This window comes from Dermacentor variabilis, chromosome 4 (assembly GCF_050947875.1).
Source record: "Dermacentor variabilis isolate Ectoservices chromosome 4, ASM5094787v1, whole genome shotgun sequence".
Lineage (NCBI taxonomy): Eukaryota > Metazoa > Arthropoda > Arachnida > Ixodida > Ixodidae > Dermacentor > Dermacentor variabilis.
The window spans coordinates 62,206,828-62,224,003 of NC_134571.1; the positions used below are offsets into that span (position 1 = coordinate 62,206,828).

Consider the following 17,176-nt stretch of genomic DNA (forward strand, 5'->3'; position numbering starts at 1 on the left):
ATCCAACTGTATTAACCTGCAATGAAGCCTTCTGTGAATTTAAGTGCCCTCCAGTTCTTGAGCAATCGTAACTTTTTTTTCTTAATTGGCATTAGAAATTTATTATAGACTGCAGTTCTTAAGAGAATGTTGAATTTCTGACCAATTTGTTGTTATAGCCAGTAACACCACACGACACTATTGCATGTATGTCACCTCTCGCAGTTCTTGTCTTTCGCACTGTACATAATTTTTTAACAACAGTGGCTTCTGGATACCTTGAACTGTTTTGCGAAAGGAGAACGAGGTAAAGCATGCAGGAGATTTCAAAAAAAAAAAAAAACACAGGTGCGCCGGAAATGTTAAAATAGATCAGCAGGAAACCATAAGGCTACCTTGAATGCTGGTTCATGCCGCTATTTTGCCACAGCGGTTCGTGATTCAGCTTGCGCACATGCAAAGAAAGTTCCTCTTTAATTCTTTCTGTATTGAAGGAAATAAAAAGGTGTACCAAATTCCTCGGAGATTTGCAGATACATGGCCTTGTGATGGCTATACACATCAGTGGCAGAAAAAGGGCTTAAGGTATTCCGGTTTGCCTTTTTGCAAGCCTCTTTGAGCTGTCAGTCTGGCAGTCTAGGCACTTATAACACAACTAGATAAGGCTCATTTCACCTTGGAAACTGCTGAGTGAATGTCTTCACCGTTTTATCACGACAGACTGTGCATACGGCTTACGAGCTCCATGTTGATAAGCTTTGACTTCTGTCAGCAAGCAAAAAAAAAAAAAAGACAATTGCGGTAAACCAAGAAAATAATTTTTTGTTTTAATGCAAGGAAGGATACCTCTAACCAATTCACTTGGAGAAATGGTGCGTCCACCCTTTGGAGATGATTGGTGACATTAATGCAATTAGCAACTTTTATTACAATGGGTGTGTAATGGGTGATTATCTACTTTATTTGAGCACACCGAACAAAAATACTGATGAGATTGAGCTTGTACACTCGGCTGCAATTGTGGGACACAGGTTCCACAAGAAATGTGAATATCTGCTCTGTCAAGGCATGGCATTTCAAACTTAATTGCTCAACATGTAGGTTGCATGAACTTCTGCTATAGGAAACCTTGAATTTGAGGTTATATACACAGGCTTTGTAGGAATTTAATGTTTTCGCTTATCCTGTGTCTTTGCTTCTGATGGTTGTGTCACTCTCCTCATTTCAGTAGCATTTTTTCCAAATTCAGGCCCTGGGAAATTCTTTGTGTTGTGCTGGTTTTAACTTGGGGAAGACAACCTGTACAGATATGTGTGACTAAACAAGGGCACTTCAGAGCTACAGAGTTAGTGGAATACACGCAATGTGAGAAGTGCTTGGAAAATTAAAAATTAAAATAAGATATATTGATGTGAAATAAGGGACATTTCGGGCAATCGGCAGATTTGCCCGCCATGCGAGAATAGCTCCCTGTGGAAGTCCGCAAAACGGTTCTGGTTTCCTCAGACTGAGGGAAGCATTCTTACTTCTGCACACTCATGCTCCTCTTTATGAACATTATTTTTGTGAACATCATCTGTGTATCATTCAGCTGCACGAGAGGCTTTGTAGCTGTCGACAAGCCAGAGTTCTAATGGTTATATAAAGCGGAATGCCTGTTTACACCCTCCCTTTGGAACAAAGTCTATGAAGTCGTTAATAAGCAGTCAACATCTTGAGTAATAATGGAATGTTTAGTATGAACCATAATTTCATAATTTTTAGCTTCTTTGTATATTTCAAAATTAATTGTTGACAGGTTTGCACACATATTAACTGCAATCTTGTTAATAGCGCATGTGTTAATTATTGCTTTGTATTTAGTGGTTTGTGCTGTGTAACTGTGTGTGAAGTCCTAATGTTGCAAATGCATGCCCTATTTAATTATTTTCTGAACTGTATAGGAAAACAGTGGCCACCTTTGTAATGGTTATTTGCATGTATGTTTCTGTGCAGCCATCGGCAGTTAGCAGTTCATCGCCTGTCAGGTAAGAAAAAATTTTGTGACAATATTTTTTCATTGTGAAAGTTGTGCCATGAAGGAGAGTAAGATAAAGAGGCTTTCAAGACTTGTTTCTAAAGTCTTTTATATCCCTGCCCTACACAGCTTTGCAGACTTGGAAGACAGTAGCACAAACATGTACGCAAGCCCGATAGCATTTGAGCCTGCTTTCATGGACTTCAAATCACAGTAAGTTTGCATAAGTTTTTACCTCATGGTTATTTCATAAATGACTGCAGGAGTTGCTGCAGTAAGGTGACTGTACACTTCTGCGTTTAGCCCATCAAGATAATTAGTGAGGGAACTTAAACTGTTTAGTTAATGAATAATCCACTTCCTCTTTGACGAACAGTGGGGCCAATCCAACAGTCTTGAGAACTGTGAACCAATATTTTTTTTAGTGTGCAGGTTATAATGGGGCTCACTGAGATGCGAGACTCTTGTCTGTTTTTGCTTTTGTTGTCTATTCTCTCTAAAATTTGAGATTATAGTTATACATCCTGTATTACCTGATGCTGAGGATGAATTTATCCTTTTGTTGTTCAGTTTTTCATGGATAGATATCAGAGGAATGTGTAATGGCAGGCAAATGGCAACAATAAAAGTGCTACTCAATAACAGTGCTGTTTAGTTATATGCCTTCTGATAATGGTGCATATCTTTTTTAGATTCCAGTTCTTTTTAATTAATAATTTCATTTTTCATTATTATTTTCTTGTATTTCACAATGAGTGGCTGATCATGACGGTAACACTGGCTCAGGGGCATTCAAGTCGACTGATAGTTAAGGAATGTAATTAATTGCTACAAAATACAGCCGCTGGTATTCCTTTGTATTGAAATGTGTTGAACGCTTCTGTGCCCTGGTGTTTTAGAGCACTAAATTAGTATCAGAATTGTTTTATTATGTATGCAATACTCTACATACACGTGCTACTGTATACAGGAGGAGGTCCTATAGTCAGGCTAAAGAGAGGACCTCCCATAACATCCAATTCAAAGATTCATTCACTGCAATGTCAGTGGTAAAAATAGAATAATAAGTCTCTAGGCTAATCCATAAATTCAAGTTGAAAAAAAAAGTGTGAATTGTTGTGAGTATGTGCGAGGGCGAATCAGAAAGACTTTGCCCGCTATGTTTGATTAGCCAAAATAATGTACATACAGGTAATTACAAATAGACGTACTGTTCTATGTACCTTACACTGTTTTTCCACATAGTCCCTACACCGGTTCAGACATTTGTCCCATCGCAGCACTAAATTTGAGAGGCCCCTGTGGTAGAATTCATCCGGTTGACTGTGGAACCACTGTCAGGCCGCAGTTTTGACTTCATCGTTGCATGTGAATCACAACTCCACCACCTTGCACTTTTCAAAGTGAGACACCTTTCCCCATACGTGGGCTGCATTTCCCTGTGGATTTCGATGTGCATTTGTTCATTGCCCCATAGAAAACTAATCACACAATGTTTCTCGTATGCCATGGACGTGTGGAGCTCAACCGCCATCTTCAACAACTGACAGCAGCGCCATGCTGCGGAGCTACCGGCAGATAAGGCTGGGCCGCAGCAAGAAAGTTCCACCGCTGAGAACGGATATGTTGACTTCGCATTTACAGACGTAATTTGACTTAAAAAATAGGGGCAAAGACTTTCTGATTTGCCCGCGTATATGCATGTATATGTTGCGAGTATGTAGACAGCATTAGTCGGGGGACTGCTTAACCATACTGAGGTTAGACATTTCATTTTCACTACAATTAGTTGTTAACTTTTACTTCAGGAAACATGTTTAACAGCATCCAGAAACTGCACCTGTGAGAGAATAAATCTCATTGAACGTATGTTTTTGTCTGCTTTGAATGCTTAGTGGTGTTATTTGTTGTGCTCTTCTTCTAGACCATTAAGTATGCCTGTGCGTCGACGAGTTGTTGTGAAGAATCTGAGTCCCGAGTCGAGCATAGAAATGCTGTCCATTAGCGGCAACACAGCTAATTTTCACTGTTCCTTCTTTCAAGAAAAGGTATGTTGTGATTCAGTATCTGTGCTTCTACAGCGACTTGTGTTCTGGCAACCATCTGTTGCAAATCTGGCTTTCACATCCTTATCATAAAACCACCACCACATTGGCTAATCATTAATGTCTTTCTTCATTAGACTCGCTTTGTGTTTTATATGATTTGTGTATAGTGAAAAAAGCCCATTAATAGTTGATTAATTAACATTTGCTTTCTCATTATGCAGCAAGAAGCCAAGTGGCAGTTTGTATATGGGGCTACGGTTGTCATAGCTAGAGACTAACTTAATTTTTGAAGGGATCATTGTTATTGCATAAGCATCAAGCTCCTAATTCAGGATTTTAGTGCAGTGTCATCTTTTCTGTTCACTTTCAGACAAACCTTTAAGATCACACAGGCACGTTAAGTTTCCACAGTTTTCTCGATAACCTTGCCATGTTGCAATGCAGGAAAAAAGATGCAGTCATAGATCTGGTTGAAAATGAACAACTTTTTTAATAACAGTAAGGGCTTGTGATTTTCTGACTCCACTGTAGGTGTACTTACAGGACATTTTTAATGTAATTTTTTGTGTTAAATGAAGGGACAAATACACTAAACTTTAGGAAAAATATTGCCAGTGGCCAGAGTGCCCTAAATAATTTACCAACTAGTTAGGGTTTCAATACATAGGAAATAGATACATGATGTTTTATATGATTTCTGTAGTGAAGAAAGCTCATTAATAGTCCATTAATCAACATCTGCTTTCTCATTATGCAGCAAGAAGCCAAGTGGCTTCTGCTTTTCATTCCTGTGATAGTTGCAGCAGCTACTTGCAAGCATAGCCAGAAGAAACATGCGCAGCACTCTTGTATATTTTGTTTTAAGCAACACCATCATACCTAGCCATTTTGCTAAACGATGTCTGCAAATTTCGCTGTGTGTGTGGGCGGGCATTACGCTTGTGTTGATGATGCCAGGTCTGGTATTGTGGTACAACTTTGGTACCAAAGTAAAATGTTACGCGTTTCCAAACCTTTATACTCTGTGTGATCCTCTTAGATGCCAGGAGGTTGTGAAAGAGTTTCTGTAGCTTAGAAAATGTGTCAGTACTCCTTTAAATATGTTAATTTACTACCTCAATCAGTTTGCTTTATGATTGCATTTTAATATGGAATAAAGGAATAGAATGGTGATGAGTATTTACATCGCGTTCCACAATGGCAAACATGAACGTAATGTTTAACTATACTAGCAGAGAAAGGTGTCGCTGTTGCTGGTGTTAAGCTACTTGCAGAAGTCCTTGATGTGTCCCACTTGTGTAATCTATGATCATTAATAAGTATAAAATACACTGGCTACTCCTTCATGTGACTGCTGAAGCATGCACGTGGAAAGCAAGCGAGCCAAGCTTTAGGAATATTTTGTGTTTTCAACTGTTAGGGGGTAGCTAGTATTGTTTAGTAGTAAGTATGCTGTTTTTTTACTTCTGTCTTAACAGAGGATATCACCAGGTGGCAACACCACATTTGACATTGTGTACCTTGGAAGGGAGCGGGGTCTGGTTGAAAATATATTATTTATTCACACATCATTAGGCTCTTTCAAGTACCAGGTGAGTCCTCAACATTCTGATTTCAAGTGCCAGGTTATCAAGCTGTTCGGCTGAAATAACCAGGGAAGCTTAAAGTACTTGCTTTGTGAAGTGGAGCTGACAGATATGCTACTCAGTTTGTTCTGTCCAGCACGGAGCTACAATATAAACTTTTGCCTAAAGATTTTGCACTTGGTCCTTTTCTGTTTCTATGTAAAAGCAGCAGTGGCTATTCCGAGACCTCCAAGTTTTGGACTTGGCACGCATACATTGTTGCAGAATTAACTGATTTAGAGAAGAAGCTGCAGCTTTATTTTTGCAGTATGGTTGTCGCATGAGAATCGCTTTTCATCACACCTGTCACTTAACTTGATAAGTTGCCTGAAGCATTTCCTACCTCATAATTTTGCTTAAGACTAATTTTGCTTTTGCTGTTTGCTGCTGTGCACAGTGATGCTATACAAGATGGCTTTTAAAGATTTTCAAATGTGACCGCTTGAAATCTATGTGATCAAGTGAAAGGCATTTCAGTGGTGTTGAAGTTTACACAATGTGCATTTATCACATTTTAGTCCTTCTCATTTGTCAGGTGTCGGCCTTTGGAAAAGAGAATCCATACAGGTTACGACCGTTTGTTGGGGTACGCATGCCTCTCAACAGTAGCTATACGCCACTCATCTACATGCACAACCCTCATAGCTCCACCATTCAGGTAACACAAAAAACCTTGCATGGATTTCTATAAGTGTTCGAGTGAAATCGTGATAATTCCATAATCTTATATAATTAAAAATTTTGGTTAAAGTAAGCAAGTCGGAGAACCTTGATTTGTTTATGTTGTCAGTACAAAAATTTTAGAGCTAATTCAAGTTTGAATTGAGACATTGCTTTTCGCTGGGTCAACATACTCTACTACATTTTAACTCAACTTACATGATAGCTACATTTTTTGAATGCTTTCTGTGTGACAAGAAAATGCCAATAAAGTCTTTTAGCCTGGGAAAAGTGCACAAAAGAGTCAAAAGCGTAATCAACCACAGTCAAGGGACTAAATGCCACTTCTATTCCTTTATATCTTTGATTGAAGCCAGTTTTTAATTAGCCATCAAAGAGGTGAAAGGTGGTCATTTCTGCATTATGGATTTCAATAGAAGAAGCAGTTTGAGGATTGAGCAGCACATTGCTGTGGCAGTAATTTTGGGGTGTGTCAGGACCGCCTAACCCTCATCCCAGTAATGGGCCTACTACTCTGCACCACGTGTAGTGCTCTAACAAGATTTTTCTTATGCAAAAGCGTGACATGCTGCTTATGTCATTTCAGCTAATTCGTTATGAATTGTTTCAGCTAACTGAAATTTACTCCAGTGGTGGAGATTTGCACCTTGAAATGCCAGATGGTGAAAACAAGATCTCAAAAGAACTATGGGTGAGCTTTCCCGCTCTGACCATCATTGGTTTCTTCCTTCCTGTTTTGTCTTTTGTTCTTATTTTTTTGTTCATGTGGCTGTCGTATTTACGATGCAAGGCTGTAGAGCAATTCTTGTATAATGTACAGAAAGATTCCTTCAAGGCAAACTCTGTTAACAATTAAGACAGATTGGCAAACTCTTTTAACAGTTAAGACAGATTCACTGAGTGACTTCTGAGGGACACCTGAGTGACTTCTTCTGAGCCTTTGTTCACTTGCAGTGAACGAAGTGGAGTGTACTAATACCTGTGGGCTTAGATTTAGGTCTATGTTAAAGAGCCTCAGGTGTTCAAAATTGATCTAGAGCACTCCACAATAGTGTCCCTCATAGTCCATGGGCTGTTTCAAAATATGGTATGCTTCATTGCCAATCATCAATCCTGCCTAGACCTTCCCAATGAGAGCTTCCTGCGCATCGCTATAATGCCCTCTCAGCTGTTGTGAACCTGTTTGAGCCCCCTTAAAAGCACTGCAGAAGCTGCAGTGCGTGCCTTTGTATTCATGTGCAACAGTCCAGATAAGAGGTGCTATAGTTGATGCACTTTTGTTACCCCTTTAACTACCAAGTCCAAGCTGTGCTTGTCCTAGTTGTTAGTACTAACATCGCCATGGACAAGCCATATGTGTCTAGGCCACAGCTTCTTCGATTTTGCCTGCTGGAGATGAGCCACACTAGTCAACTAAATTCACATGGTGTATTTGTGTTCTGGTACTTGAGCATATTCTTCGATGCTTTCGATTTCTTTGATTATCATTTGTTCAGATAATTATGCTCAAACCTTACACCTGTCCTGAGGGAAAGTGCGTTTCATGTCAGATGTCTTTTATTGATACTTCAACTCATTACGAGAGACAAAGCTTCAAATATATATTATTCAAATGCAGACGTAATGCACTAGAATCTGCTGGAATAAAAATAATTGGTAAATTTTGTACACTGGGAGGTTAAGCTTTCGGTTTAAAATTGGGGTTACAGGCTTAAGCTGAACTTCTGACAAGATGAATTGATTTTGAATGACTCCTTTTGCCTTTAAAGGGAGTCCTTAGTGTATTACCATGTGATGTAAGGGGCCCTTCAATGCTCGTATCCTATATATTTCCTAGCTCTGCATGGCCCAAGTTGTGTCTGTGCCATTTCAGCTGACTTAACTAATCTGTGCATTGCCTTTGTGGACATATTATGTTAGGTGAATTGTATATCCTTATCTAAAATTTGGCTAAACTGTCTTTCACTTGCATTGGGGATAGCAAGATCCCTCATGTTTCTCGTCAGGATTTCTTGGCACAGATTGCAAGGAAGCAAGGACCTTTTCAGTGCATTCTTTGTTTTGCTACTGCAGGAGATTCCTCCGTACAAGACTAAGCCGGTGATGAAGGCAAACTTTGTGTCCCGAATCGAGAAAAATCACACAGCATTCATCCGCATAAAGCTCAACAGCACCAACCATGTAGACCTGATTCTGCCCGTAGAAGTGGAAGTTGTCTCGTGTGAGTTGTTTGCAAAATATGGCTTCATCATGGTGTCGATGTGTGCATATGAAGAAACTTATTAGCTGCTGATGAGCAATCATTGCCTAAAAGAATTTACCACAATATTGTTCATTAGGAGTGTGCGGATATTAAAAATTTGAAATACGAATTGAATAGGGCTTGCTATTCAATTGATATTCATTCTGAGAATTCACTGTTCAATATTTTCAAGGAATAGTTTCTATAAAATAGTGTAAGAAACAGCAACACTTATTGGAATCTCTGGGTTTCTGACCTGTGCTCTTGGGACAAAGGAACGACAACACAGTAGTGCAAACAATCACAAGGGCATTTATTGTACCTTTCATAGACTAATGCCTGCTAGCCGAGTTGCTATCCACAAAACATGCCGATTGGCACACGACAAATCACGAAAGTCCGACTCACCGTGACTGGATAGCAACCGAATATGTTCGCCCCATGCTAGACACCAACGTTTGGTTGTTCGCGCTTATGGTCACGTGAACGGTGGCACGTTCGAACGATCGTGTTTGTACATTCCGGTGTAGGCTTCGCAAGACGGTCTCGCAGAAGCATGAATTGGCGCACGCGCAGAATGTCTACGCCGCTTGCCGACCCCGAGCCAAAGAGGAAGAGCCTTCTCCTTTTTACGCCCAAGTAACCCCGCTGTTAGGTGGCGTTAGCAGAGCAACACTCGCGCCATCTCTCGTGCTACCCTGCAAGCAGTAAAGCCACGCGGCAAAGCCGAATAACAGGAGACGGGAGCTATTCGAGAAAACAACATATCAGGGGACGCGTGAGAGTCGCGCATCCCCACAAATCTCAAAGGAGAGTGAACGATGGGATTGAGGGCTCTGAGTGATTCTTGTGCAAGGGAGCTGCGGTTGCTTCCAGGGGCACCCGTTCCAGACTAAATGCATGAAGCAGGTAACCTCTGCTGAGTTATTTTCAGACACTCATCATGTATGCCTCATTTTAGGCAGCCTATGTGCAAATTTGTTGCCTTCATTTAAGCCAAGCAATTGATTATTTGGCCATTCGCACCGTGTTATGATGCTTTTAAAGGGGCCCTGAACCACCCCTCGGGCTTGGTAAAATAACATAGTCCGCGGGTAGCATATGCTGCTGCGAACATCTTAGCCAAGTTTTGCTGTCATACGCGGGGCGTGGAGCTTGCAAGCGGATCGTGAAGCCACCTTTCTCTCAAACACTCTCTTTTAATAGAAGGCCCTGTCCTCACTCTCTTCTGGACGTTTTATTTCGTCATTCCCTTAGACAGTTGCTATTGGCCGATAGCTGACGTAAAGCTGCGGTCGGGTACATGGCTTAGATACTGCAGCCGTTACGGGGTGTAGCCACAAGTCCACTGGCTAAGCACCCAGCGTTGGGGGCACGCCCCACTACGCCGTAGCCTTCGCAGTGCAAGGCATTGAAGAAGGAACGGGAGCACAGCTGAGGCCATGTTTGATTGCCAATAGCTCCGCTTCTGCAGAATGCATTGAAGTACTTATTGCAGCTAGGTATTTCTGAAATAGCCTATTTTCACTTCAAATGCATTTCTCCACTTCGATAAAAAGTGGTTCCGGGCACCTTTATATCAATATGTGGAGCTCTAGTCTAATATTTCTGTCTTTTGACAATCTCAACATTCCACAAGCACCTGGTGAAATGCTATTTCTTTTTCTTTTTTTTTTCTTCATTAATGTTCACAAGCGCCTCCATTTATGTCCTTTTGTATGTCCATTTGCAAACAGCATTACATGCATTCACATATGCATGTAAATAACATAAATAATGTTAGTAAAATTTCTTTTACCAAGAGGACTCCATGAAAGCTTTATATTTCATTGTGTTTAGAAATATTGAATATTCAATTCGATTAGGAAATTTCATTATTAAAACAGCCCTACTGCTTATGCTTGTAGATATTTTTTTCATGTATTCAATAACTACAATCCTCTCAAATGTGTGCAGTACCTGGCATATTTTCACCTATGGAGACACTCGACTTTGGAGTCATGCACAGCCAGGATGAACCAAGAACTCTCCCTCTGAACCTCTTAAATTCTGGCCCCAAACAGCTTTACATCACTGTGAGTAGCCATGCCTTTGAATTTGCCAGTCTTCATGGTTGTAGTCTGCTGCGTCGACGTATGCAATTTGTGCTGTCGTAGGCTCGGCTAATACATTGTATGTCTAAAAATTTAACACAGATGTAATGCCCTTGTCAGATGCTTGTTTCGTGCATGTGAAATGTTTTAACATCTGAATGTGTGTATGTGTGTTGGTTTTCTTTCTTTCTTTCATACTAATGCCTGATGAGGTTGTTAAGTCTATTTGTGAGTGAATCACTTTTATCTACCAAGTGAGGAATGGCAGGACTACTACATTTTCTCTTTAAAACTGCTTCTCTTGGTGATGTACATACATCAGAGAGCATGGTTGGTTGTCTGCTTGGCAGAATGTCATTGTTACCCCGGTGAACGAGGCAGTCGAAGTCAAGTTTACGCCCACCAAGGTGCCCCCTGACACTGTTCGGTCCACGCAAGTTGCAACAGTGACCTACATTCGTGAGCGGCCTTTCATATTCATCCTCTCTGTAACCCTGTTACACTAAACAGATGTGCGGCAGTCGTAACCCATCCAATGGGAAGGCACTTTAAGATGTTGCAATACTGATAATTGAAGCAGTGTAGCATCAATTGTTGGCCATGGTATTACTTTTGAAGTTGCAGCCATTCTGTAGGCATGGACAGAGTTCTTGTACGTGTGTTTGTGTGTATTTGTCAGTCTATAAATGTCAAACTTGAGTTAATATTGTGTATCTTGAGTGAAATGGAATGAAATGTCCTTGTGTTTCACGATTTCGCGTAGTGTTGTGTTTTTGCTTGCAATTTCTACAGCCAAAAATAATTCTTTATCAGGCTTTGTCAAGATATGTAAACACTTAAAAGATACATACTAGAAGAGTGTAACAATTCTATTCTAATGGTGTTCCTTTACATTTTTCTCAATGGGGCAAAAGTAGTTATGTTGGCCATGGTATGCTAAACAGATGAAAACGAAAACACACACACACAAACAAAATATGCACTTCTAGATTTGATTTGGAAATGGGACAACCAGCTCCTCAGCATGAGGACCAATTTTTTTCTCATTAGCAGGAATATACAGCAGAACCTCGTTCATTCATTGTGAAAAAAAAAAAACAAGAAGGAAGAAGAAAGTACTATCCGGGAAACGGGCAATCCAAAGTCACTAAAAATTTAAGGAATGACAAGAAAGGAAGAAGGTGTGAAATACTAGGGGATTTATTTCCCTTTGAACGTGTCTGTAATCTTTTGTTGGCTCAGTACCTGAACTTTTGAAAGGAGGAGTTCCTTTTCGCCACACTGCGGACCATTTTCTGCATTTACGTTGTTTGCATGAAAGAAACTGTGCAGCGCACCCAGCCCAGTGAGGGCTTCGAAGAAAATAGCCAACAGGTGCCCACCGTCGTCTTCATCATCATTTTCAGGCGATTGTGCTTTGTCCCCTTTAACCTGCGCTGCAATGTCTGCCATGCTTTGTGGCTTGCACATCAGAACATTATCATCTACCGCAACGAAATCTGAGAGCCGGCCTTTGGAGCTGGTGCGTCAGAACTCCACTTCGATTTAATCTTCAGGAGCTCATTCCAGAGCGTCGTCTCTAATGCTGGACTTAAATTCTTTGGCTGCTGGGGCGCACTGAAAACCACATATTTCAAAGCAATTGTTTACTGCTTCGTACATTGTACTCTCCCACGAGTTGCTGAGATAGCGCATTGCGTTCCACCGGTGAGAGCTCCTCGGGGTAGTCACCTCTGGACGCGTGAGCAAGGAAGCTATGCACAATACACTTCCTATGCAGATGTTTAAGTTTTTTTTTATATCACCTGCATCCAGAAGTTGCAACTGGCTTGTGTTTGACGGGAGAAACGTGTCTTTCGTATGACATTTGCAGTTGTGCACAAACAAAATATCTCCGTGCTCTTTGCACCCCAGTTGTCTTTTGAGATATTGAAGGTACTCTTCAAAGGTGTCGCATGTCACCCATGCCTTTGCATTATGTTTGTAAACACAAGGCAGGCAAGTGATGTGTTCCGTAGGCACATCAGGTTCTTCATCTTTCCGGTCACTTACGGCTTCATAATGTATCTTTGTTGCAGCAAAGTAGTACCGTAAGGCAATCTTTGCTGATCTTGCCACTGTGACAGGACTCCCCCTTTATGCTTAGTGACTGGCTAGTCTGGACCCTGAGGAAAAGGCCAAGCTCATCCACATTGTACATGTCACACAGGTCAGAAGCATAGAAAATGATGGGGAGCACTGAAATCCATTTCATAGCATCAGCTTGATTCGTGCTTGCCGACTTGTCTTACCTGCAGATAAGCGATGCCGTGTCTTGTCCAAAAACGGCTGATCCATCTGTTTGATGTGGTAAAGTTGTCTATTACATTGGCAATTTCCATAGCTTTGTGCCTAGAATGCTACCATCAAAGTTTATGCTGGAAGCCCTTGCTTGTTTGAATGACTTGAGCAGTGCTGATTCAAGTTCTCCATGCCTGGCTCCATGGCCTTGCTTTGTTCCAGTGTCAAACACTAAGGCATTCGATTTGATTTGCTTGCGTTTCGACACGATTGTGTTGACATATAATGTGGGCGATCCTTGCTCACTGGTGATGTCTGCGCTTTCTCTTTGGATTGTGGTCAACAACCACCAAAACGTTAAACTATCCCTCGAGGGTCAAAGGCCTACACTTCCTTGATCCCATGGCTGCAGCTCTCAAACAGATGAATACAAGCATAGCTACTGCAATGAATGCAATGTGCGATGTCCCACAAGCTTTGCTGATGCTGAAACAATAAAGTGGGAGTGCAAGATCGTCTCGGTGTTTTCACGTGACACAGGTGGGCAAGCGCTGCAAAGAAGCTGCCATATCGGGTGGCTATGGCTTTTGATAGCGCCTGCCTAGCGGAGGTGCGCTTTTTCTTGTTTACGTGAGATCTAGTGACCAAAATACGTAATATGATCGCAGTTTATTGAATATTGCTGCTGAAAAATTGCATGTTCTGGGAACATATTAACGGATTAAAAGACTGCATAACTGTATTCTGTCATTTTTAGTTCTCTCAATCGCAATGTTGCCGCAGGAAAATTGTGCTAAAAGGGAACATATCAACAAGCTTCTACTGTACATGGTGTGTTCTGCAGTTCGTGTGAAGTAACTGAAGTTTTAGCTGCAAAGCAACAATTTCACTGTGCTTAAATATCTTCCCTTTCTTTTGTGTGTTATGGCATATTCTTGACCAGTAAAAGAGCATTATAAACCCCGTATTCTTAAATGCATCTTAACTTGGAGCCCATGCTTGACTTGGTCTATGTAATGCCTGATGTGAACATGCCCAAGGCGCTCATTGCAGTTACTTCAGCGCGTTCACAACAGGCATCATTTAGATCAAATCAAGCATGGGTTTCAAGTTAAGATGCTTTCTGAATTCAGAGGTAAGTATGCCTTTATGGAAACATGTGCTTCAGATAGCAGCAGAAATAAAGTAACTGCCAGCTGAAATTGACTTCATTGTGCAGAGCATATGCAGGAAAGAAGCCAGTGCTTTCTCAATTAGAAAAGGATCTAGGAATCATGTTGATTGATAAGTTATGGTAAAGGAAGTAGCATTCAGGAGCAGGAATTCTGCACTGGCAGTAGTCTGATGTGAAGAACAAGGGACAGTGTTCCGTAATGCTTTCATGTCATTTTTTATTCTTTTTGCCCTTCATCATGGACTCGGATGCCACTACGTCTCCTGAAATTGGCCACTTGGCATGACAGGGGATAAGAAGTGAAGAATGGAAAATGAAATGGGATCATTACTATATGTGGCCCCAAATAAGACCACACCATGGAGAAAAGTATGCTAGCGTGCAGGGGTAGTTAACTGGGGGCATCTGATGACCTAGAACACAAGCTTGTAAGGATGCAGTATATTTAGGGGTGTGCAAAAGTCAAATTTTCAGTTTCGAACCTAATTCGAATAATGAAAAACAAGTGAAAGTTGAATATTGTTCGAATATTCTTCAAATACAAATACTGTTGGTATTGCAAAATTGCAATTTTTTTCACCTACTAGAGGTATATAAAAAAAAGCTTTTAGCATAGCAAATAATGTACAGGAAAATTATGCTTTGCGGTCAACAAAATTCTCTAGTGCAACCCTTTGGTTGACAGTATCACAACTGCAGTTATTTAATGTTGTCATGAAGGAAGGAAAGCTGCTTGACATGTTCGGGGAGCAGCGACACTCTCCAGCATGTCACGATTCCTTCAGACACTGGAAAGAGCCACTCACTGGACACACTGGTGTATGGTATCGGCAGGTATCTCTTTGGAGGTCAAGCCAACAGGCACCATGCTCACACCACCACTCACACGTACCTTTTGTGCCAGAATTTCATCATGCACATATATTTCAAGTTGTCCTTGTGGCAGTGAAAACTGCTGCCACAAGCAAGTAAAGATTACTGCTGGTTGATGAGCTTATAAAAGTATTTCCGCAGTGCTGACGTGAAAGGAGCCTCTCAGCTTTCATTGTTGAGGGCATATCTGGGCTCCTTGATGTTGAAATCTTCCTTTCTTGTAAAGCCACGTTTTTTTAACCCAGTTTACCATTGAAGCATCCTGGTGGTATTTTACTACTACAGTGAAGATATAAAAATATTGCCAAGGGGCTTGCCACTTGACCAAATTTGTAGTTTGGAAACTGTGTTTTTAGGCACTTAGCTAGACTAGTAGCAGAGACGGAGGTTTCCACCTGGTGACTGGTGTTGTCTAAATGCATGAAAAGGCAGTACAGTTTGGGTACTTGAGCTGGTAGTGTTGGGTAAGCATATGCACCAGTAGTGGTCCCGTGACAGTTCCCCCATGTTGCGTTTAATGTACTTCACCGCAATACAGTCTGTATGCTTGGCCGCATAACACGGCTGCACTGCAGCGAAGGTAACTTAAACCAACAACAGCAATTTCTGAGGGTTTGAATATATTGAACAGTGAAAATGCCTTTCGAATCTTATTTACTACCAACCGAATCGCATATTCGAAGTTTAGAATACACTTGCACCTTTAATTCTGTTTCTATAAAAATTTTGGCAACAACACAGCAAGTTCTTCAATCACGAGACAGTGTTACTGTAAGGTGATGGGCTTTGAGCTATGGTTCAGGGCATTACTGATGTTATCTGGTCGCCTAGAGGATGATGGTTCAAATGAAGAATGATCGATGATAGAATAAGGATGGATGAGGTTACACATACATAAATGCATACCAAATATTATTTTGTTAATTTAGCATGTGTTGAGGTGTGTGCCTCAGTGTAGCAGCCATATTTGGAAAGGAAGAGCAGGAGAAACTTTGCTGAGGTAACTAGCTCTTTATGTCTGTCTCTCCAGCCTCAAAAGTTAAGCACCTGAAACAATGCTCAGGCAAGATTGTGGTGAAGTCTAAAAACAACCAGTACAAGTTGACGATACCATTCCAGGTATATTTCATGAATGGGTAAGTCATGCCTTTTTCTTGTTTCAGTGTTGTCACGTGAATCCCTTCGCGGCTGTAACCTGCTCCTAGAAAAGATGTTGGTGTGTAGAATGCAGCTTTCTGAAGAAGTATTCTTGTGTGCTTTGCCTGCAGCCTAGGGATGTTCTATTTTCAGTTTGGTGCAATCTGTAGTATGTAGTGAAAGCTGAAGCCTTGGTTGTTGTCTCAGTACAACTGAATTGTGTTTGCTTGCCATCCGTATGGGGAGAGCTCAGTCATTCGGATCTGAAATACAAACCTGGTTGAGTCTGGATGCAGGTTACATTTACATAAGTTGCGCATCGCATGAGAAACAATGGAAGCAAGCTGGCGTCTTCGTTTTTTTACATTTTCACATTCAGTATGCCATAGTGTGCTCCCGATACCAGCGACATCGTTTGCTAAGAGTGTTTAAGCAGTGCGTTCAGGCTGACATGTCCCTGTGATGGTGCAGTTGGCATGCAGCAGATGTGGGATCAAATCCTGAAGCAGAGTGGGATTTTTCCTTTTCAAAGCATTGATTGACATCAGTCACATTCAAATCACGCCCATTGTATCGAGCCAGTGAAGAGCCCATTACAGGTAATAATAAAACACCAGGCTGACAATCAACCAGATGGTAAGTAAAGATGCACCTAGCGAAGCCGTGCTGACTTCAAAATTTCGAATTCAAAATTAAATTTGATGTGCTTCATTTGTTGATGTTTTGATTTTCTAGGGTCCTTTTTTTTTCCATTGTTGACATAGTCATACCCTGATGCACAGTTGTTTCCATGCTATTTAGAGATTGTAAAGTGCAATTATCTTTTTATCCTAACCAATATCTCTGATATTTGTTGATAAAGAAGAAGAAAACTTTCTGTAGAGTGGGCCTGAAATGAGTGTGTTGAGTATCCACTTATATTTTAAAACATAATCAAATACAGGCAAACTTTACTAGCTGGTTTACTGCACTGAACGTAAAGATGAATGCATTAAATGGTAGGGGTGAAAAAAAAAATCCTTTTCAT

The 17,176-nt window shown here is 40.9% G+C and overlaps 1 protein-coding gene across 4 annotated transcripts in view; it reads left to right on the top strand.

Annotated features, from left to right (window-relative positions):
• Tmem131 (Transmembrane protein 131) overlaps nt 1–17,176 on the top strand; it is a 100,838-nt gene that overhangs the window by 3,470 nt on the left and 80,192 nt on the right. For all 4 annotated transcript variants that reach the window (XM_075689287.1, XM_075689291.1, XM_075689288.1 and 1 more), the window contains 10 exons: nt 1,975–2,006; nt 2,126–2,209; nt 3,921–4,044; nt 5,523–5,636; nt 6,205–6,327; nt 6,961–7,041; nt 8,424–8,571; nt 10,549–10,667; nt 11,036–11,144; nt 16,043–16,148. In XM_075689287.1, coding sequence (XP_075545402.1) covers nt 1,975–2,006; nt 2,126–2,209; nt 3,921–4,044; nt 5,523–5,636; nt 6,205–6,327; nt 6,961–7,041; nt 8,424–8,571; nt 10,549–10,667; nt 11,036–11,144; nt 16,043–16,148 — 1,040 coding nt within the window. The remainder of the gene's footprint in view (nt 1–1,974; nt 2,007–2,125; nt 2,210–3,920; nt 4,045–5,522; nt 5,637–6,204; nt 6,328–6,960; nt 7,042–8,423; nt 8,572–10,548; nt 10,668–11,035; nt 11,145–16,042; nt 16,149–17,176) is intronic.